Source organism: Pongo abelii, chromosome 16, assembly GCF_028885655.2.
Source record: "Pongo abelii isolate AG06213 chromosome 16, NHGRI_mPonAbe1-v2.0_pri, whole genome shotgun sequence".
NCBI classification, from domain to species: Eukaryota; Metazoa; Chordata; class Mammalia; order Primates; family Hominidae; genus Pongo; species Pongo abelii.
The window spans coordinates 87,380,790-87,402,419 of NC_072001.2; the positions used below are offsets into that span (position 1 = coordinate 87,380,790).

A 21,630-nucleotide genomic window follows, 5' to 3' on the forward strand; every position below is an offset into this window, starting at 1 on the left:
CAGAGCCAGACTCCCTCTCAATAAAAAAAAAAAAAAAAAAAAAAAGGAAGGGCCTACACCCCTATTTTGTTTTAAACACTGTGGAAGAACAGCAGCTTTTGCAATGATTTCTGGGAGAAAGGAGTGTAAGGTTGAACTCCAGAAGGGAGACCAGCTTGCATCTGCTGGGCGGTCACCTCAGGCATTAAAACAGACACCTCCAAAAAAACCCTTACAAGGAACAGGAAATGTTTCAAGTGTTTCAGCAATTTTAGGTATTCTGAAAGTTTTTCAATCTTTCTGGAAGTGAAGCTACCCATTGCAACACCTGTTCAGGTGTCAGATTTCTGCAACCAGAGCCAAAATTAAGTGTCCCCCAGATACCCATCACTGGCACACCATCCAGGCTCCAGTCAAGGGGCAGGGAAGCAAGAGCTGGTGGTCGCTGGGGACAGTGACTTACAAAGGTGTGGCCTCCCCCCATCAGGGCACCTGGTGCCCCTTCCTAGCTCTGCCTCCACCTCTGCCTTTAGGACCCCAACCAGCTGATTCGTGCCAGTGCCCTCCGTGTCCTCTCTAGCATCCGTGTGCCCATCATAGTGCCCATCATGATGCTAGCTATCAAGGAAGCCGCCTCGGACATGTCACCCTATGTGCGGAAAACAGCTGCCCACGCCATCCCTAAACTCTACAGGTATGCCCCAGCCCTGTCCCACGCTCCCCAGGAGGCTGGTTCCTAAGTTCCCAACCCACCCATGGCCTTTCCTAAGTCTTGCCTGCTGCTTTTCAGAGGGTTTGAGGAGGGTAGTTTGGGGTACTGACAGAGATGGAGGAGAACAATAATGTTGGGGTGCAGGAGGTGAGCATGGCTTGGACAGATATTGGGAAGGCTGGGGCTGAGAGTGGCAAATTCCCCTCACCGATTTCTCCCTCAGTTTGGACTCTGACCAGAAGGATCAGCTGATAGAAGTCATTGAGAAGCTTCTGGCTGACAAGACCACGGTGCGTGTATAGGAGCGCTCCGGGAGGGGTGGTGACCGGCAGCCGGCCTTCCACCCTTCGCGTTCACACTCTCGTCTTTGTTTTTTCCCCAGCTGGTGGCGGGCAGCGTGGTGATGGCCTTCGAGGAGGTCTGCCCGGAGCGCATCGACCTGATTCACAAAAACTACCGGAAACTCTGTAACCTGCTGATCGACGTGGAGGAGTGGGGCCAGGTGGTCATCATCAGCATGCTCACCCGCTACGCCCGCACGCAGTTCCTGAGCCCCACCCAGAACGTGAGTGGGCCCAGCCCAGGCAGAGCGGGCGGAAGTGTGTCCCGGGGAGGCGCCCACAGACCCGTCGGTCTCCCCGTCCAGGAATCCCTGCTAGAGGAGAACGCGGAAAAAGCCTTCTACGGCTCAGAGGAGGACGAGGCCAAGGGCGCGGGGTCTGAGGAGACGGCCGCCGCGGCCCTCCCCGCCCGAAAGCCCTATGTCATGGACCCCGACCACCGGCTGCTGCTGCGCAACACCAAACCCCTGCTGCAGAGCCGCAGCGCCGCGGTGGTCATGGCGGTGGCGCAGCTCTACTTCCACCTGGCGCCCAAGGCGGAGGTGGGCGTCATCGCCAAGGCGCTAGTGCGCCTGCTGCGCAGCCACAGGTGCGCCCCGCCCCCGCCCCCTCCCCCTCCCCTCCCCCTCCCTTCCCCCTCCCCTCCCCCTCCCCCTCCCCCTCCCCCTCCCCCTCGCCTCACGCCCCGCCCCCTCCCTCGCCTCACGCCCCGCCCCCTCCCTCGCCTCACGCCCCGCCCCCTCCCTCGCCTCACGCCCCGCCCCCTCCCTCGCCTCACGCCCCGCCCCACGGGCTTCCAGGCTCCGCCCCCTCACGCTCACCAGCCGCTTCCACCTCTGCCCACCCGCTCCACACTGACCGTAGTCCTGCCCTCCGCACTGGTCCTCTCCCCGCAACGACTTGCCCCACCTTTTCTCCTCGTCCGCTGACCCTTGCCCCAACCGAGGGTCCCGGGGTGCTCTGACTCGTCCTCTCCGCAGTGAGGTGCAGTACGTTGTGCTCCAGAACGTGGCCACCATGTCCATCAAGCGCCGGGTGAGCCTGCGACCGCGGCCTGTCCTCGCTGTCCGAGGGCCGCTTCTGCAGGCACTGGAGGCGTCGTCGGGGCTGGGACCGGGGCCGGGGAAAGGAAAGATGGAGGAATACCCTGGCTGTGCAGAGGATAGGGCAGGGGAGGCTCCTAATATAGATAGGGAGCAGGGCCTGGATCCTGAGGGGCCGCTGAGGGGATGTCCAGTGGAAAAAGAGCTGGTCAGATCTGAGATGGACGAGGGAAGACTTGAGGAGTGGAGGGCAGTGGTGAGGAGGGAAGGATCCTGGGCGCTGGGTCAGGATAGGAGGGGTGTCTCTGGGCAGTGAGGCAGGCCTGGGGCTTCGGTGGAGCTCCCTGGCTGCCTCTCTTGTGCCAGGGTATGTTTGAGCCCTACCTGAAGAGCTTCTACATCAGGTCTACCGACCCCACCCAGATCAAGATCCTGAAGGTGAGTGAGGGACAGAAGTGCATGTGCCTCCCAGCCCTCCCCACCCCATGTACCTACTCAAATAACTCACAGTGGCCCCCCTGGTGCCTGCCTATTTCTGGGGCTGAGCCCAGGAGCCCATGATTGCCCCAGCTGGAGCTGTTTGTTCAGGGAGCTGGGCTAAGGAGGGTCAGGGGGAGAAGGGGGAGAAGGGAACTGCTCTTTGCCTAGTACCTGGTATACACCTGCTACTCCTCATAACTGAAGTAACCTGATATCACCTCATAATAATCCCAGGATGTGTACATTATATTCCTTTTATAAAAATATAGACTCTGGCTGGGCACAGTGGCTCACGCCTAATCCCAGCACTTTGGGAGGCCGAGACAGGCAGATCGCCTGAGGTCAGGAGTTCAAGACCAGCCTGGCCAACATGGCAAAACCTTGTCTCAACTAAAAATACAAAAATTAGCCAGGCGTGGTGGCAGGTGCCTGTAATCCCAGCTACTCGAGAGGCTGAGGCTGGAGAATCGCCTGAACCTGGGAGACAGAGGTTGCAGTGAGCTGAGATTGTGCCATTGCACTCCAGCCTGGGTGACAAGAGCGAAACTCCATCTCAAAAGAAAAAAAAAAAAAAAGACTCTGGGAGGTAACTGCCCCAGGTCACATAATTCTGCTGACTCCAAGGTTCACACTTTTCTCTCCCACCCACAGTGTTATGGCCCCCACACACCTGCCCCCTCAGGCTCTCCTGCAAACATTCACGGACAAGGAAAGTGGCGGGAGCCCATACCTCCATTTGATTCCTGCTCTGCTGCCTCATTATTGAGTGATTTCCTTCAGCAACTGTTAATCCTCCTAACCCTTGTGAACATCCACTATGTTCTAGGGGTACATGATAGAGCAAACTAATCAGGGACAGTTTCTAATCTGCCTTTGTGGAGCTTACAGATGTGGGGAGGAGGAGACATTAAGCAGTTAATCACAAGGCAAATGTAAAAGTCCATTTACAAAATATGGGAGAAAGTGTGGAGAGCTATAAGGGCATAAAATAGGGAGACCTCATCTAGTCTGGTGCCAGGGAAGTTTTCCTGGAGGATATGAAACTTGAGCTGAAGCCTGAGAGATGAACATGAATTATGCGGGGACAGAAATGGGAAGAACTGCTCCACGCAGAGGAAACAGCATCTGCGAAGACCCTGGGTTAGGAAGTGGAGTGGGATTGGGGCCTGGAAGACAAGGGGGACAGTGATGGGAGATGGGAGGTAGACAGCAAGCAGATCATTCAGGGACTTACAGACCATGGTGAATATGATGGTCTCCATCCTGAAAGCAATAGGAAGCTTTACGTTTTCAATGCAGTGGGGAGGTGACATCGTCATACTGTAAGCATACTGTGTAGGGAATCCACTTAAGAGGCAAACTGGTCCTCTTACTTTTTAGACAAGTTTCATAACCTGTCAATTCTCTCATCAGTCTGAGGATGATGCAGGGCTGTCATGAGGATTGTTTTCTGGTCTGTGAAGTGTATTTGGAATGAAAGCACAGAAAGCCCACTGGCCACCCCACCCATTTTCTGCCTCTCCACCCCTCCCTGCAGCTGGAAGTGCTGACCAACCTGGCTAATGAGACCAACATTCCTACTGTCCTACGGGAATTCCAGGTACAGGCCAGCTCCCAGCCAGAAGGGCCTGGGAGAGGGGCCCATCAGATCCTTGTGCCCTGGTGGGTCAAACCTCCTCTTATGAGCCCAAGGCTGGAGAAACTATTATCTTACATTCCCGTTCCAATGTGTTTGGCTGGCTTTGGGCCAAGGAATCACTGGATTGGGGGTGGAGTTGTTGCCCCCTTTCCCAGGTCTTAGTCACCGGCATGATAAGCCATAAAATGAAGGGTCACAGCCTTCTTGAAGGTCACCCTCAAGCCTGCAGAGTCACTGAGAGATTGCTTTGTTATATCCCACAGACCTATATTCGCAGCATGGACAAGGACTTCGTGGCAGCCACAATCCAGGCCATTGGACGCTGTGCAACTAACATCGGCCGAGTCCGTGACACCTGCCTCAATGGCCTGGTGCAGCTGCTGTCCAACCGTGATGGTCAGTGTTTCCCTGAGTGTCTAACCGTGATGATCAGAGGGTGTCTGCCTGCAGGTCTGACTCTGCTGGCCAGTGGATATCCACCAGTCTGCCTAGACACAATGTGTATCCATTGGTCTGTCTGTCTTGATCAGGGCCCAAGTGTTCCTACACCTCTGAGGGCTGCTAGAGAACTGAAGGGGGTTGAGAGAAAGAGCCAAGGGCCTGGGGCATTGCAGGTGTGTGTCTGTCCACCTGAGTGTGGCCATCTGACTGTCTTGGGGTCCACACACTCATTTTTGTTCCGTAGAGCTTGTGGTTGCAGAGTCAGTGGTCGTCATTAAGAAATTGCTACAGATGCAGCCAGCACAACATGGAGAGATCATCAAACACTTGGCAAAGCTTACAGACAACATCCAGGTGAGGGAGAAGCCATATTTTCACTCCCCACTTCAAGGTCCTCCCCATGATTTCAAGACTGTATAATTAAATATGCTAGCCTTATCAAAAGTAACTTCCAAACCTTAGGTCTTCAGGTGGAAGGAGGAGAGACACTGGACCATGTGACCCTGACCTTGTTACCCCTGATTTGCTTTCCCTTTGGAGACCCTCAGTGAGCACCATGGACTTTACTACTACTCTTGCTTTCTCTCTAAAGCTCTAGCCAACCATGGTTGAGTGACAAATCTTGTGTTTTACTATTGCACTGCTAAGCTGAAACATCTAAACAAGGCATTCCCAAAGATTCTGGAGAGTAACATGGAAATAAAGCACTGGGGGTACAATGAATCCAGAAAGTCAATCTTTTACATCATGACTGACTTAGGGTCTTGAAAGCTCTATGCTAATGAAGCCCTAGGGAAGAGGGGAAATGCTGTCCAGGAAATGTCTACCTTTTAACCTCTCTCTCTCCCACCACCCCCAACTCCCATTTCCAGAGAACCCATAATACAATAGGCCAGCACAGATGAGGAGTGCTGTTTCCCTGGAAGTTCACAATCCTACCCCCCCACTTTCCCACATTTACCCATCTTCACTCCTCTCCCACAACTACAGGTGCCCATGGCCCGAGCCAGCATCCTGTGGCTCATCGGAGAGTACTGTGAGCATGTCCCCAGGATTGCACCCGATGTCTTAAGAAAAATGGCCAAGTCATTCACAGCAGAGGAGGATATTGTCAAGCTGCAGGTCATCAACCTGGCAGCCAAGCTCTACCTGACCAACTCTAAACAGGTAAAGATTAAGAGAAGACCCCCCAGATACTCTGGTCCCCAGAAACTCCCTAGACAGTATTCTTTTGGCCCTCCCTAGGCAGGGCTGAACTCTAGCTCCTATTTTGGAAAAGAAGAATCAGGGAAGGTGGCTGGTCTGCGCACATAACCAATGCTACCCCAGTGCCCACAGCTATTCTGGGGACTCAAAGACCTTGTAGTGCTGGTGGTCACTGTTGAAGAGACTCTTCTATGAAGCTGTGACCTCCAGTCTGCTAGTACAAGAGTCCTGTCTGCCACCTTGGAACGCTGGGGCTGTGAAGAACCACAGTTGATTGGGATAAGGGAAGGGCCCAACAGTGGCAGGTATTGATGGGAGAACATGCATCCCAGATGTGGTCTGTGCTTCTTCCCAAAGCTTGACAATGCTTGGCCAGTCTGTGCCAAAGATAAGGGGGTGAGTCTCTGCTTGGGCTTGGGTGGTGCTGGTGGCCACTGTCATTCCCAAGGTGAAAGGTTATAAGAGATACATAGCCAAGGATGAGGCTCAACTAAGTTGTAGTATCAGGGTGTTCAGAGCCTCCTAGCTGTCTGGCATCTCCTGAGATGCTTCCAGGAGATTCTCCTAAAATGAAGCATAATGTGCTGAGCTTTTCAAGGTGTCAGGGACATCAAACACCATGACAATTTCCACACTCTCCCACTCAGTTAAGCAGGACAGGGATTGGCAAACTACTGCCCATAGGCTGAATTTGGCCTATTCCTGTTTTTGTAGTAAAGTTTTGTTGGAACACAGCCCTGCTCATTCATTTACAAATTACCTATGGCTGCTTTTGTGCTACAACAGCAGGGTTAACTAGTTGCAACAGACTGTATTGCCCACAAAGCCTAGAACAGTTATTCTCTGGCCCTTTTATAAAAAGACTCTGCCAATCCTTGAAGCAAAACCTCTGGCTAGGTGGCTGGGGTCTACAGATTTATAGCAGGGATATCCCCTGGAGACTGTAGCATCCCTGCCATGTCCACTGTGCATGGGAGTCTTTGGATGGTGGCACTTGTCTTTTTCAGTGGCTTCTTTGATCCATTGTGGCCAGAGTGAGCCCCAGAGGCTCAAGCTGAGGTAGGCAGGGCCACCAAGTGCTGGGACTCTAATCAGGAGTCAGAAAGGACAGCAGCTACATGTGGAGGCAACTGAATCTGTATAATTAAATATGCTAGCCTTATCAAAAGTAACTTCCAAAGCTTAGGTCTTCAGGTGGAAGGAGGAGAGACACTGGACCCTGTGACCCTGACCTTGTTATCAGTGTTGTGGGCAAAGCAGATTGGGGAGAGAGAGCACCATGGGGAAGCATTCAATCGTTGAACAAATATTTGTGTAGTTCCTTTGTTCGGGTGGGAGGAAGGAGCAAGTGGGAGGAATGTTTGAAAAGATGACGCAGCCTGGGTGGGGAGCCACCCAGGTAGGTGGGAGTCTGACATGCTCAGCACTGAGCCAGAGTCCTAAACCCCAGGATGGTGAGGTTGGCATGTTTTCATAAGCCTGGGCCTGTCCACATGGCATTTCCCCAAGTTGTCACTGTGAGCTACATGTGCATTTGTTCATTTATTTAACATATACGTAGGTGGGAGTCTGACATGCTCAGCACTGAGCCAGAGTCCTAAACCCCAGGATGGTGAAGTTGGCATGTTTTCATAAGCCTGGGCCTGTCCGCATGGCATTTCCCCAAGTTGTTACTGTGAGCTACATGTGCATTTGTTCATTTATTTAACATATAGGCCTACTATTTGCCTGGTACTGTGCTGCGTTCTGGGGATATGACAATGAGTGAGACACATTTACAGGTCTCCAGATACTCACAGCCAAGTAGGAGAAACAGGACAAAAATAAACATTTTAAACACAGCAGTAAAAGCTGTCATCAGGGTTGGCACAGCGAGCTGTGGGTATATACAGCTGAACCCTCCCCTAGGAAGGACCCCTGTCAGGGAACCCAGAGTAGGCTGTTCAGGCAAATGGACACTCACCTCCAGGGCGCCCTTCACCTGAAAGTGAGTTTTTGCAGGCCCCTTAGAATGGTTATTTGATTCAATAAAGATTTTGGTCCTCCCTTTCTTTCTCCTTTCTTCCCAGCCTCTTCTGGGAGTGGTAAAGAAGGGGGAGTCCTTGGTGTACTAGGAGGGAGGTGGTTTGGATGCGCACATGACCATGCTTGCAGAACAGTAGTGATGCTTCCCATCCTGGGACCATGGGTGGCAATCTGCCCAGCTAAAAGGCCACAGTAATCTCAGTCATTCTCTCCAATTTGGACATGGCCCCACTGCATGCCAGATCCTGGCCCAGGATGAGGCCAAGGAAATGACCAAGATGAGGCCTCTGCCCTGCTATTGATCAGCAGATAATCAGATTCTAGACCAGAGGCCACAAAGGCATAACACGCAGGCTTAAGCAGGTGGCGGGGGATGGGGGGGTTGGTAGTCAAAGTGGCTATTACATCCACCTGGATATAGAACCCGGGGAAACTGCCTAGCAGGTTAGTTTGCTTTTATATGTCAGGTGAGATGTGTGGCAGGAGGGTCTGCCAGGGGCACAGTGGGATCTACAACCCTCCCATGTGACTGCCTTTACAGTGAATGGAAGATTCTGACAAATTTTGCAGAATTGCTTTTAAAAACGTAAACTTTTTTTAATATTCTAAAGGTAATCCATGCTTATCATAGAACATTTGGAAAACTCAGAAAATTATAAGTTTAAACTATTAATAAGTCCACCACTTAGAAGACCACCGTTAATTTTATATTTCCTTATTTTTTATTCCTATATATAGTCATTCAGAAGTTGTACATTTGTCTATTGTCCAATATTTTAAACTTTTCTGCTTCTTTTCAATGCTTTCATATTTAATACTTTTTTTTCTCATTCACATTTCAATTAAAATTTTCACTTAGAATTTTCTCCAGGCTGGGTTCAGTGGCTCACACCTGTAATCCCAGCACTTTGGGAGCCCAAGGTGGGTGGGTCATTTGAGGTCATGAATTCAAGACCAGCCTGACCAACATGGCAAAACTCTGTCTCTACTAAAAGTACAAAAAAATTAGCTGGGTGTGGTGGTGCGCTGAAATCTCAGCTACTTGGGAGGTTGAGGCAAGAGAATTGCTTGAACCCAGGAGGTGGAGGTTACAGTGAGCTGAGATGGCACCACCACACTCCAGCCTGGGCCACAGAGCAAGATCCATCTCAAAAATAAAAAAAAATTAAAAAGAATTTTCTCCAAATTTTTTTCTACTTTCACATTTTTAAATCAATTGTATTAGTTTTCTGCTACATAATAAATGACTATAAATTTGGTGGCTTCAAACAACACACGTTTATTTTCTCAGTGTCTATGGGTCGAGAATTCAGGTATGGCTTAGTTAGATCTTATGCAAGGCTACAACTGAGGTGTCAGCCAAGGCTGAGTTTTTATCTGGAGGCTGTACTGGGGAAAGGTCCACTTCCAAGTCACATGGTGCCAAACTTCCTTGCAGCTGTAGGATTGTGGCCCTGGCTTCTTGCTGGCTGTCAGTTGGGGACTGCCCTTGCCTTCTAGAGGCCGTCCTTAGCTCATTGCCATATGGGCCTCCCAACACGGATGCTTAATTTCTCCAAAGCCACAAAGGAGAAAGTCTCTAGAGCCAGTCTGCTAGCAAGACCGTCTTCTTTTTATTTTTTAATTTTTATTGGTACATAGTAGGTGTATGTATTTATGAGGTACGTGAGATATTTTGATACAGGCATACAATGCATAACAATCACATCAGGGAATGGGGTATCCATCCTTTCAAGCATTTATCTTTTCTTTGTGTTACAAACAAATTACACTCTCTTAGTTATTTTTAAATGTATAATAAATTATTGTTGACTGTAGTCACCCTGTTGTGCTGTCAAATACTAGATCTTATGCATTCTATCTAACTATAATTTTGTACCCATTAACCATCCCCACTTCCCCCCACCCACTACCCTTCTCAGCCTCTGGTAACCATTATTCTACTCTCCAACTCCATGAGCTCAATTTTTTTAATTTTTAGCCCTCACAAATAAGTGAGAACATGTGAAGTTTGTTTTTCTGTGCTTGGCTTATTTCACTTAATGACCTCTAGTTCTATCCATGTTGTTGCAAATGACAGGATCTCATTCTTTTTTATTCTTTTTTTATAGTACTGCATTGTGCATATGTACCATATTTTCTTTATCTAGTTGTCTGTTGATAGACACTTAAGTTGCTTTCAAATCTTGGCTATGGTGAACAGTGCTGCAATACACGTAGGAGTGCAGATATAACTTCAATATGTTGATTTCCTTACTTTTGGCTATATACATAGCATTGGGATTGCTGGATCATATGGTAGCACTATTTTTAGTTTTTTTTGTTTGTTTGTTTGAGATGGAGTCTTGCACTGTCGCCCAGGCTGTAGTGCAATGGCACGACCTCAGCTCGCTGCAACCTCTGCCTCCCAGGTTCAAACGATTCTCCTGCCTCAGCCTCCCAAGTAGCTGGGATTACAGGTGCCCGCCACCACGTCTGGCTAATTTTCATATTTTTAGTAGAGATGGGGTTTCACCATGTTGGCCAGGCTGGTCTCGAACTCCTGGCCGCAAGTGATCCGCCTGACTCGGCCTCCCAAAGTGCTGGGATTATAGGCGTGAGCCACTGCACCTGGCCTATTTGTAGTATTTTTTTTTTTTTTTTTTTGGAGACGGTGTTTCACTCTTTTTTCCCAGGCTGGAGTGCAATGACGTGATCTCGGCTCACTGCAACCTCTGCCTCCTGGGTGCAAGTGATTCTTCTTCTGCCTCAGCCTCCCAAGTAGCTGGGATTACAGGTGCCTGCCACCACGCCCGGCTAATTTTTTGTATTTTTAGTAGAGACAGGGTTTCACCATGTTGGCCAGGATGGTCTTGATCTCTTGACCTCGTGATCCGCCCACCTCGGCCTCCCAAAGTGCTGGGATTACAGGCGTGAGCCACAGTGCCCAGCCTATTTTTAGTTTTTTAAGGAACCTCCAAACTGTTCTCCATAGACATTCCCGCTAACAGTGTACAAGGGTTGCCTTTTCTCCATGTTCTTGTCAGCATTTGTTATTGCCTATCTTTTGGATATAAGCCTACTTGGGGTGAGATGATATATCATTTTTTTTTGTATTGTTTCGTTTTGTTTTTTGAGACAGAGTCTTGCTCTGTCACCCAGGCTGGAGTGTGCAGTGGTGCGATCTTGGCTCACTGCAACCTCTGCCTCTGTGGTTCAAGTGATTCTCCTGCCTCAGCCTCCTGAGTAGCTGCGACTACAGGCGTGCGCCACCACGCCCTGTTAATTTCTGTATTTTTAGTAAAGATGGGGTTTTGCCATGTTGGTCAGGCTGGTCTCAACTCCTGATTTCAGGTGATCTGCCTGCCTCAGCCTCCCAAAGTACGGGATTACAGGCATGAGCCACTATGCCTGGCCTTTCATTGTAGTTTTGATTTGCATTTCTCTGATGCTCAATGATGTTGATCACCTTTTCATATATGTGTTTGCTGTCTGTATGTCTTCTTTTGAGAAATGTCTATTCAGATCTTTTGCCCATTTTTAAATTGGATTATTGAATTTTTTTTCCTATTGAGTTATTTGGTCTCCTTACATATTCTGGTTATTAATCCCTTGTCAGATGGGTAGTTTGCAAATTTTTTTCTCCTATTTTGTGGCTTGTCTCTTTGTTGATTCCTTTGCTGTGCAGAACCTTTGTAACTTGATGTGATCCCATTTGTCTACTTTTGCTTTGGTTGCCCGTGCTTGTGGGGTATTACTCAAGAAATCTTTGCCCAGTACAATGTCCTGGAGAATTTCTCTAATGTTTTCTTTTAGTAGTTTCATAGTTTGAAGTGTTAGATTTAAGTTTTTAATCCATTATGATTTGATTTTTGCATATGGTGAGAGATAGGGGTCTGGTTTTATTGTTCTGCATGTGGATATCCTGTTTTCCCAGCACCGTTCATTGAAGAGACTCTCCTTTCCCTAATGTATGTTCTTGATACCTTTGCCAAAAATGAATTCACAGCCAGGCGTGGTGGCTCATGCCTGTAATCCTAGCATCTTGGGAGGCCGAGGCTGGTGGATCACCTGAAGTCAGGAGTTCAAGACCAGCCTGGCCAACATGGCGAAACCCATGTTGGGTTACAGCGAGCCAAGATCGTGCCATTGCACTCCAGCCTGGGGGACAAGAGCAAGACTTCATCTTCGTCCCCCCCCCAAAAAAAGTAAATGCTACTGACTTTTTTTTTTTTTTTTTTTTTGGAGACGGAGTTTTGCTCTTGTTGCCCAGGCTGGAGTGCAATGGCTTTTTTTTTTTGAGATGGAGTTCTCACTCTGTTGCCCAGGCTCTGGACTGCAGTGATGCGATCTCCGCTCACCACAACCTCTGCCTCCCGGGTTCAAGCAATTCTCCTGCCTCAGCCTCCCGGGTAGCTGGGATTACAGGCATGCGCCACCATGCCCAGCTAATTTTGTATTTTTAGTAGAGACAGGGTTTCTCCATGTTGGTCAGACTGGTCTCGAACTCCTGACCTCAGGTATTCTGCCTGCCTCGGCCTCCCAAAGTGCTTGCTAGGATTACAGGTGTGAGCCACTGTGCCTGGCCAATGCTACTGATTTTGTTTGTTTGTTTTTTGAGACGGAGTCTCGCTCTGTTGCCAGGCTGGAGTGCAGTGGCGCCATCTTGGCTCACTGCAACCTTCACCTCCCAGGTTCAAGCGATTCTCCTGCCTCAGCCTCCTGAGTAGCTGGAACTACAGGTGTGCATCACCACATCCAGCTAATTTTTGTATTTTTAGTAGAGACAGGATTTCACCATGTTGGCCACGATGGTCTCAATCTCTTGATCTCACGATCCGCCTGCCTCGGCCTCCCAAAGTGCTGGGATTACAGGCATCAGCCACCACACCCAGCCAATGATTTTTATGTGGATTTTGTATCCTGCGACTTTACTGAATTTGTTTATTAGTTCTAATAGTTTTTTAGTGGAATCCTTAGATTTTTTAAATATAAGATCATATCATCTGCAAACAAGGATAATTTGAATTCTTTTCCAATTTGGATACCTTTATTTCTTTCTCCTGTCTGATTGCTCTAGTTAGAACTTCCAATACAGAGTCTTTTTAATAAAACATAATCATAGGATCATATATAGTCATATACCACCTTTGCCATATCCTGTTGGTTAGAAGCAAGTCTCAGGTTTTGCCCATACCCAAGGTGAGGGATTGCACAAAGGCATGAACACCAGGAGGCAGCTACTGGTGGGGAACACCTTAGAATCTGTCTGCCACATCCATGTAGAGCTTAAACTTACTCATGTGTAATGTGTGAATTGAGGATATATTTCAATTTTTTTTAATAGCCAGTTTTCTAAGCATGATTAGCAGGCAGCTGCAAGGTAGCATGTACGTTGGCATAGGTTATGGAAAGGGAGTCAGTGTTTCCCACTTAAAATTCCTCCCTGAGAACTGCAGCCTGTTGGTGAGGGGGGAGCCTTGTTCTGTTCTTGGCATACTGGAGTGTATCTCAGAGGCCTTCTTGAACAGACTGTAATTCCTGCACATCCTGGCTAGATGAGGTGAGGGTCTTGGTGGTGCACACAGGATGCCACAATCCACAAGGAATGGCCCCTTGGGGTGGAGAAGGGTAATGAATGATTATAGGCAAATCCTGCAGTGTTGAGGTGGTGGGCCAGCCCCTTCTTGCGTTGGTTGTTAACATGCAGTTAAGGCTGTGGACAGATGGATCCAAATATCAAACAGTTCTTTCTAGAACTAGGCAAGGACTTGAAGGAGGGAGTCTGTGATCAGCCAGCTGGGAAATCTGTGGAGGAAGACATTGTCCAAACCAAAACAGGCATCAGCAGCCTCTTGATAATCGACCATGTTGGTAAGGGCATCCACTAGCCCTGGCCATTTAGATGGTGTCTGGCCAAGAGAGGGGCAGGTTGGTGATGAAATCTGTTGTGACGGCATCTTATTTTCATATTTTTAAGTCTATTCTATTAGGGGTGCATGGGATTGGGATTGCTTATCTGTGACTATAACAGTATCGGAGGTGCTGCTTTGCTGGAAGGGACTGAGCTGAAGAGGGCCTGTGGGCCAGATTGGAGGTAGGAATGTGGAATCACAGTGGCCCTCTAGAGTGGTGTGGGGCAATTCTGCCAAAGCAGCTGCTCCGACTCTGGGTCAGCATCTGAGGGGCTTTGCCCCTTATGGACATCTGCTTGATGTCCCTGCCAGATTAGCTGGGTTAACCATGTCCAAGGCTACATGTAACAGTATGTCACCATAAACCTCAAGAACAACAGAGTCAGTTCCAGGCTCCCTCCTGCCGGCCCCTGATGCCCTTGGGCATTCTGGTTGTTGACTACTTAGTGGTTTTGATCTTGGTCACAAGCGATGGAAACATGGAGACCTGGGCCACGGCAGGCTCCTTATGTCAGCAGGTAGGCAGTGAAGGGAAGCAGATGGGGTGCAGCTCCAGCAGATGCAGGCCTAGGTGCAGTACTGATGGGCTCCTTGGCCTGGGAAAAGCCCCTTAATGATCCTGCTTCTTTTCTGTAAAATGGGGGCAATAATGCCTACCTCTCAGAAGGCTTGGGGAGATTAGATGAGCTAGTGTGGAGCACCTAGCACAGAGTTGGTGCCAGAAGGCACTTGATAAGTGATGGCTGCTACCACTGTTGCCATGTTAAGGCAGGTTAGATTAGGCCAAGATCATGGCAGAAATGGAGAGATTTTAGGTCTGCAGTTGTAGCTTCCCTGACTGTAGACTGTGAACCCTACATGACCTTGGCAAATGCATGGGCAGCTGCAGTTTGCCCTGATGTCATTAGAAGCTTCCAGGGAAGGATAAAGACCTCTGAGACCCCTGGGCTGCTCAGAATCTACTAAGTGGGTGGATAGGGCATGAGGGTGGCCCCTGCCAAAGGGACCCCTGTTTATCCGCCCTGTCTTTTTGTTGTCTAATTCCCCCTTGGTGGTGGAGCCTGGAAACTGTGAGGTCCAGCAGAGCATTCCAGACTTCCACATACCCTGCTGCCCTAGAGTAAAGAGGCTGGACAGGCCTGGAGTGGTAGGGACTACAAACCTAGGGAAGAATGGAGTCCAGAGCCAGGAGTGGGGAAGGTCCAAAAGGAAAACCTCTTTTGTTGGCCCAAGGCAGTTGTCAAAGTTGGGATCATCAGGAGGCATGGCCAGAGAGATGAGAGAAAATTCTGAGCCCAGAACAAGGGCAGGTGGGGAGGGACAGCTGGGTGGAAGCAGCTGGTCCTAAGCAGGAAGAGGAGATGTTCTGCCTGCAAGTGTCGGCTTAAAGAATCTGTTTCTGAGCCTCCTGTGTCCCCACCCCCCCATCAGCTGACCCACCTCTTCCTGTTCCTCCAGACCAAGCTGCTGACCCAGTATGTGCTGAGTCTAGCCAAATATGACCAGAACTATGATATTCGCGACCGGGCGCGCTTCACCCGGCAGCTCATCGTCCCTTCCGAGCAGGGTGGGGCCCTCAGCCGCCATGCCAAGAAGCTCTTCCTGGCACCCAAACCAGCTCCAGTCTTGGAGTCATCCTTCAAAGGTGGGAGCTGAAATCAAGGGTAACCTTCCTAGGGAAATGGAAAGGAACTGGCCAGAGTCTCTGTCCCAGACCTTCCTGAGGCCCCTAGCCAGGCACCAGGCTTCTGTGGGCAGTCCTGCTCCCTGGTTCACTCCTTTTGTCCCTCCTGTGGCACCAGAAATTACTCTTTCACCTGCCCACAACCACTGCCAGCATCATCTCAGCTGAGGGTCTGCCTTCCTGGCCAGGATGGACTCCTGCCTCCTTTCCTCTCAGGCTCCCTTTTCCATCTCCCTCCCTGAACAGACACTAGGCTTTGGAATACATACCAAGATCTTAAATACCAAGGACCCAGGAAGGCAGAAAGCAAAACAACACACAAAGGAGAGGTGTATATTTTTATAAAGGTCCTGAGAAAGCAGTTGCCTGCATCCTGTGAGCTTAGTCACTACAGTCAGTCCAAATCCCAGGCCCCAGGGCTTCAGCCTTGCCTCTGTTTCTGGGCTTGGCCCTTAAGGCCTCTTTTCCCAAGACAATGGCCCTGAGATGGGCCTGGGAGGGAAGGGTCCTCCCGCTGCTTCTCCGGACCCCAGGAGTGGAAGCCAGGAACCTACACAGAAGGGAGCCTCCTTCACAAAGCTCAGTTCTTCTGGGTATCTTTTCGTTCTTTTTCTCTTGCCAGGACCTCATGAATGGGGAGATTCTGAGGGTGGGCACAGCTTTGAAATTCTCCCAGGAAGAAGGCAACAGTCCCTTTCTCCCTGACACCATCCTCACTCACATGCCTGTGCTGCCCTCCTCCAGCGGTGCCTCACCTCTGACCCAGACTTCCACACACTCATGCTCTGACTGTTCATCCCTCCCTGCTGAGTCCAGAGCCTGACTAGACGTGCTTCCTGAGCAGACAGGCCGGCAGCATCTGTGGGCCCAGAGTCTCCTCCTGCCCACCTCTGTAGGCTGCCTTTCCCTGGCCCTCAGTCCCTGCTCTGGCCTGGCCAGACAGCCTTTTCTTCCAGCATGTGGGCCTAAAGGTGCAGTCAGAGTGGAAGAGCCATTAGCGCACACATCCATCTCCTTCCCCTACCCACCTGGGAAGTCCCGACCAGAATCACAACCCAGCCCCACCTGGGAAACAGCTCCCAGAGCTTTCCCTCACTGCTGCTACCTGCCTGACCTCTAAACCTATCCCTAGACCGGGACCACTTCCAGCTGGGTTCACTGTCCCACCTGCTCAATGCCAAGGCCACAGGCTACCAGGAGCTCCCAGACTGGCCGGAGGAAGCCCCAGACCCATCTGTGCGCAACGTGGAGGTCAGCGAGGTGGAGGGTTGAAGAGAGTGTGTGTGTGTGTGTGTGTGTGTGTGTGTGCGCGCGCGCGTGTGTGTGTGTTGGTGGGGGCAGACAGTAGGGAGCCCTGGCAGTTCCGGCCCAGCCCTCCTAACACCCTCCCCCACACACACAGGAAGAAGATCTCTCCCTTATTGAGACTCACGTGGGCCTGTTGGGCGAATACACTGAGGTCCCACCTTCGTGTGCCGTGTGCTCTCTCCCCTGCCCTGTCTGTGTCCCTCTGCTTCCCCTGTGTGCTGTGCTCCTGGGCCTTCCCATACTCTGTTTCCACCTTGGTTTGGCAGTGCCCCTCTGTGAGCAGCATTCCCTCCCCTCCATGGACAGTGCCCCTTTCTTCCTCCTCTGTTATTCCCTTTGTGGGACAGACCAGGTAGGGTCTCACGAAGAGGTGGAATAAAGGGTAAGGGATTGTGCCTGCCTTCCTTCTCCCCAACCATGATGAAATGACCCTGCACCCTACCCCCATCTCCAGGTACCTGAATGGACCAAGTGCTCAAATCGGGAGAAGAGAAAGGAGAAGGAAAAACCCTTCTACTCAGACTCTGAGGGGGAGTCAGGCCCCACGGAGTCCGCAGACAGTGGTGAGCAGATGGCAGAGCTGGGGTCCTCTGTGCTCCGCCCATGCATCTGTGTGACTGACTATATGAGGGGTATATGTATATGGTTGTGTGTCTAGGGGTGTGCACCTGCTTGTGAATTGTTTGTGCACCTGAGGGATTCATGTTCCAGGTGTGTGTGCTTGTGCAGGTTTCTATCCATGGAGTCCACCTGTGTTTCTGTCAGTTCTAGCTGGCATGTAGGGCTGGGGGCAGGTCAGAGAGGTTTGAGGGTTCAGTACTGAATGTGAAGGTGGAACCCAGGTGTATGCTCCAGACCCAAGGAGGCCTACGTATGAGGGAGGAGGCCTCATATTGTTCCTCCACAGACCCTGAGTCTGAGAGTGAATCGGACAGTAAGAGCAGCAGCGAGAGCGGCTCTGGGGAGTCCAGCAGTGAGTCCGACAATGAAGACCAGGATGAGGATGAGGAGAAAGGGAGAGGCAGTGAGAGGTGAGAAGGGAGCTAGCCAGATGGCTGGTGGGGTTCAGGGGGCTTTCCTGGAACGAAGGGCTAGCATTGAGCTTTAACCAGTCTCCTAAGAGCCCCTGAGCCCCTCGTGAGCTGGCTGGGGCTGTCAGCTCACGTGATGACTACTTTGGCTGGCTGCAGGAGATCTCTGAGGCCTCATGGGCTGGTGTGGAGAAGCAACCAGGGTCCTGGAGCCTGAGTTGGCACAAGCTGGCTTCAAGCTCTCACGGGGTCCCTGCTATAGGACCTCAGGTGTGAACCCTTCTGGCTCAGGCTCCCCACACCACTCCAGCTTTTCAGCATTTCTCCTGCTTCTGTGAAGCAAGGAGGGAATGTCCAGGCCAGGCCTGAGCCCACCTTTCCCACTCCTTCAGTGAACAGAGTGAGGAGGATGATAAGAGGAAGACAAAGAAGAAGGTGCCAGAGGGAAAAGGAGAAGCGTCATCCTCTGATGAGGGCAGCGATTCCAGCAGTAGCTCATCAGAGTCCGAGATGACATCGGAGTCCGAGGAGGAGCAGTTGGAACCTGCCTCTTGGAGGAGGAAAACAGTGAGAGCCTTGGGGCAGAGTCAGGGTGTGCTCATGGGCCAGGGCCCTCCCCAACTTCCAGGCCAGGCCCAGACATCTATCTCCCTACCATCCAGAACAGAACATGACATCTTCTACCCAACCCAGAACATGCCAAGGTGCTCCCCTTCCCCACACCCACATCCCATTTTTCTCTTTCAGCCTCCCAGCAGCAAAAGTGCCCCTGCAACCAAGGAGATCTCCCTGCTTGATCTAGAGGACTGTGAGTTTGGGTGGTGAAAGTCACAGGGGAAAGGAGGCCTGGGGAGCATGAATTAGAACGCCCCATAGGGACTCTGGATAGGGTTCCTCAGGTCTTGTGGGAGCAGGGGAGCAGACAGAACATATCTTCAGGCCTGAGAGGGCAGCAGGGCTGACCTCCCCAGGTCTGGGGTTGAGGTCTAGGGATGGGTATTTTGCGAGAGCCTCCAGGCAGCCATGTGCCCCCGCTGTCCATGGTGCTGAAATGCGTGCTCCTTGATCCCTAGGCTCCCTGCTCAACCCAAGCCACCTCCACTTTGCCTCCTCATAGTCTTATCTACTCCCACAGTCACCCCTCCCAGTGTCCAGCCTGTGTCTCCCCCAGCAATTGTGTCTACCAGTCTGGCTGCTGACCTGGAGGGCCTGACACTCACAGACTCCACCCTGGTACCGTCGGTGAGTGGGATGGAGGAGGGGACCGGGCTGGGGCAGGGACACATCCCTGTGCTGCATCCTATGGTGTGGATGTGTGTGGGGGGTGGGTGTGATGGAGGATGTGATAGCTTTGAGTCCTAGCTGCTGGATGGCCCTAGGGGACAATGCTGGGACACGCTCTCTCCATCTTGCTCAGTTCTGTCCTTCCTTACCCCTCCACTCTAGCTTCTGAGTCCAGTGTCGGGTATTGGGCGGCAGGAGCTGCTGCACCGGGTAGCTGGCGAGGGGCTGGCTGTGGACTACACCTTCAGCCGCCAACCTTTCTCCGGGGACCCCCACATGGTGTCTGTGCACATCCACTTCTCCAACAGCTCTGATACCCCCATCAAGGGCCTGCATGTGGGCACTCCCAAACTGCCTGCTGGCATCAGCATCCAAGAATTTCCCGAAATTGGTGCGAAGGGCTTTGGAAGGGGTGGAGGAGGAGGCTCCTGGGCAGAGTCAGTCTTTCTGTGGTTGCTGATACCCTCCTTGTGCCAGGCCAGGGGCCAAGCTGTAGGGGCACAGAGATAGCATCTAACATGATCAACACTCTGGTGGACAAGACAGATTATGAAATAAGCAAGTTCACATCAGGGCGGGAGGTGCTTGCAGCAGCAGATTTGGGCCTTGGTTGTTTCAGGACTAACTTAAATGTGGTGAGGGTGAGTCGGGGAAAGGGTGCTTAGAGTTCAGGAGGAAACCAGGAATAGTCTCCAGGAGCCAAGAAAGCCAAGATTCTATAGAGGGCTGGTCAGCTGTGACAGTGGAAGGTAGAGTAGGGCTAGGCTGGGTTCTAGACCTATCAGGTGATGGTGGCCCTCCGTCTCCCCTTCACTGCCTTATACCACTTCAGAGTCCCTGGCACCTGGAGAATCTGCCACTGCTGTAATGGGCATTAATTTCTGTGACTCAACCCAGGCAGCCAACTTCCAGCTGTGGTATGTGCCCAACTCGAGGTGGGGGTGAGAGGATGGGCTGGAAAGGGACAGGGTAACAATGAACTGGAAATGGAGGTGGTGCTTAGTGGGGATACATCATGATTGGGTGGGTCTGGAAGCCATCTCAGACCCTCATTCCTGACCTCACTCTCTCACTGCCTCCAAGCTATGCCTCTACACAGGGTGGGAGATGAGGGGAGAGATGATGGCCTTAATTCTTCTCCCTCTGTTTCCTCCCACCCTTCCCAGCACCCAGACCCGACAGTTCTACGTCTCCATTCAGCCACCTGTTGGGGAGCTGATGGCCCCTGTGTTTATGAGTGAAAATGAGTTTAAGAAGGAACAGGGTGAGTGCTCCCTGGGAGTGGGCAGAGAGGGAAGTATAGAAACTGACTCCAGAATGTCCAGCTTGGATGGTAGGGACAATGGTGGTGTCTTTCATCTAGACCAGGGGTCAGCAGACTTTTTCTGTAATGGGCCAAAGATAAATGTTTTAGGCTTAGAGAATCATGTGGTCTCTGTTGCAGTTACAACACGACTGTGGCTGTTGAAACATAGAAACATCCACAGACAGTATGTAAATGAATGAGTATGGCTGTGTTCCAAGAAATTTCCATTTATATTTATAGATACTGAAGTTTAAATTTCATGTAATTTTCATGTGTCATGAAATATTAATCTTTTGATTGCTCCCCCAACACTTAAAAAATATTAAAAACATTGTGGGCCATATAGGTGGTGGGCTGGATTTGGTCTGGAGGCTGTAATTTGCAAAACCTCTGGCCTAGAAGAAAGAAGAGTGGCTTGGGCGAGGGAGGAGGGAAGACCATGGTTAGTTTTGGATAAGCTGATTTTGAAATGCATTTGGGAAATTCAGGAGGAGCTATTTAGTACGCAACTGAAAATATGGGTCTATGCCCAGGAAACACTTGGAAGCTGGAGTCACGAGCACAGAGGTGGTAATGGAAGCTGTGAATATGAATGAGATCACTCTGGGAGGTGGGAGAAAATAGGAAGGCCAAGGACAGAACCTTGGGGGAAAACCTGAATTCTGCAGAAGAAAGAGGAGGGGAGGGATAAGAGAAGGAGCACAGGGAGAGGTGGGAGGAGAACCAGGAGAGACAACAAGGCAGAAGATGTCTGCAAACCACAGTTACCTAAGACCTTCAGAGTCAGCATATAAAAGGCTACTGCCAACCTGAGGGAGAGAGGGTCATTGCTAAAGGAGGGACAGAGGCCAATTGCAGTGCACTGAGGGAGACCACGGCTCAAGTAAATGGAGTCCTCTTTGGAGGACTTTAGCCATGAATGAGGGAGACAGGGCATTGGCACGATGAAAGATCTCGCTTCTGGAAAGGATTTTTTGGAGACGGGGACACTTGAACATGAACAGATTGAAGGAACAAAGACAAGAAAATGTTATTAATCAGGAATGAAGGGGATGGAAGAAACAGGAGAGGGATGTCAGTTTCTAAAAGGAGGTAAAGAATGGGGGAAGCAGTGGAGGGAGGAAAGAGGCTGAAGAGAAGACTGCTGGTGTGCAGGAGAGCAGATGGAGGAGCTCCCATGGGGGGCCTAGATCATGTGAGTGGAGAGAAGTCAGCCCTGCAGAATGAGGAGTTCTGGGGGTGCTGTGAAGGTTTGGG

The 21,630-nt window shown here is 50.8% G+C and overlaps 1 protein-coding gene across 4 annotated transcripts in view; it reads left to right on the forward strand.

Annotated features, from left to right (window-relative positions):
- AP3B2 (adaptor related protein complex 3 subunit beta 2) overlaps positions 1–21,630 on the forward strand; it is a 50,544-nt gene that overhangs the window by 27,672 nt on the left and 1,242 nt on the right. For 2 of the 4 annotated variants that reach the window (XM_024232512.3, XM_054531767.1), the window contains exons 5-24: positions 513–673; positions 915–981; positions 1,074–1,256; positions 1,338–1,621; positions 2,013–2,067; positions 2,442–2,513; positions 4,093–4,155; positions 4,458–4,590; positions 4,880–4,989; positions 5,626–5,802; positions 15,219–15,405; positions 16,577–16,695; positions 17,207–17,315; positions 17,660–17,783; positions 18,176–18,350; positions 18,531–18,591; positions 18,919–19,025; positions 19,230–19,458; positions 19,900–19,984; positions 20,234–20,331. In XM_024232512.3, coding sequence (XP_024088280.1) covers positions 513–673; positions 915–981; positions 1,074–1,256; positions 1,338–1,621; positions 2,013–2,067; positions 2,442–2,513; positions 4,093–4,155; positions 4,458–4,590; positions 4,880–4,989; positions 5,626–5,802; positions 15,219–15,405; positions 16,577–16,695; positions 17,207–17,315; positions 17,660–17,783; positions 18,176–18,350; positions 18,531–18,591; positions 18,919–19,025; positions 19,230–19,458; positions 19,900–19,984; positions 20,234–20,331 — 2,599 coding nt within the window. Of the gene's footprint in view, positions 1–512; positions 674–914; positions 982–1,073; positions 1,257–1,337; positions 1,622–2,012; positions 2,068–2,441; positions 2,514–4,092; positions 4,156–4,457; positions 4,591–4,879; positions 4,990–5,625; positions 5,803–15,218; positions 15,406–16,576; positions 16,696–16,846; positions 16,904–17,206; positions 17,316–17,659; positions 17,784–18,175; positions 18,351–18,530; positions 18,592–18,856; positions 19,026–19,229; positions 19,459–19,899; positions 19,985–20,233; positions 20,332–21,630 lie in introns of those variants that run through there. The other 2 variants (XM_024232511.3, XM_054531770.1) reach the window with 2 other exon arrangements.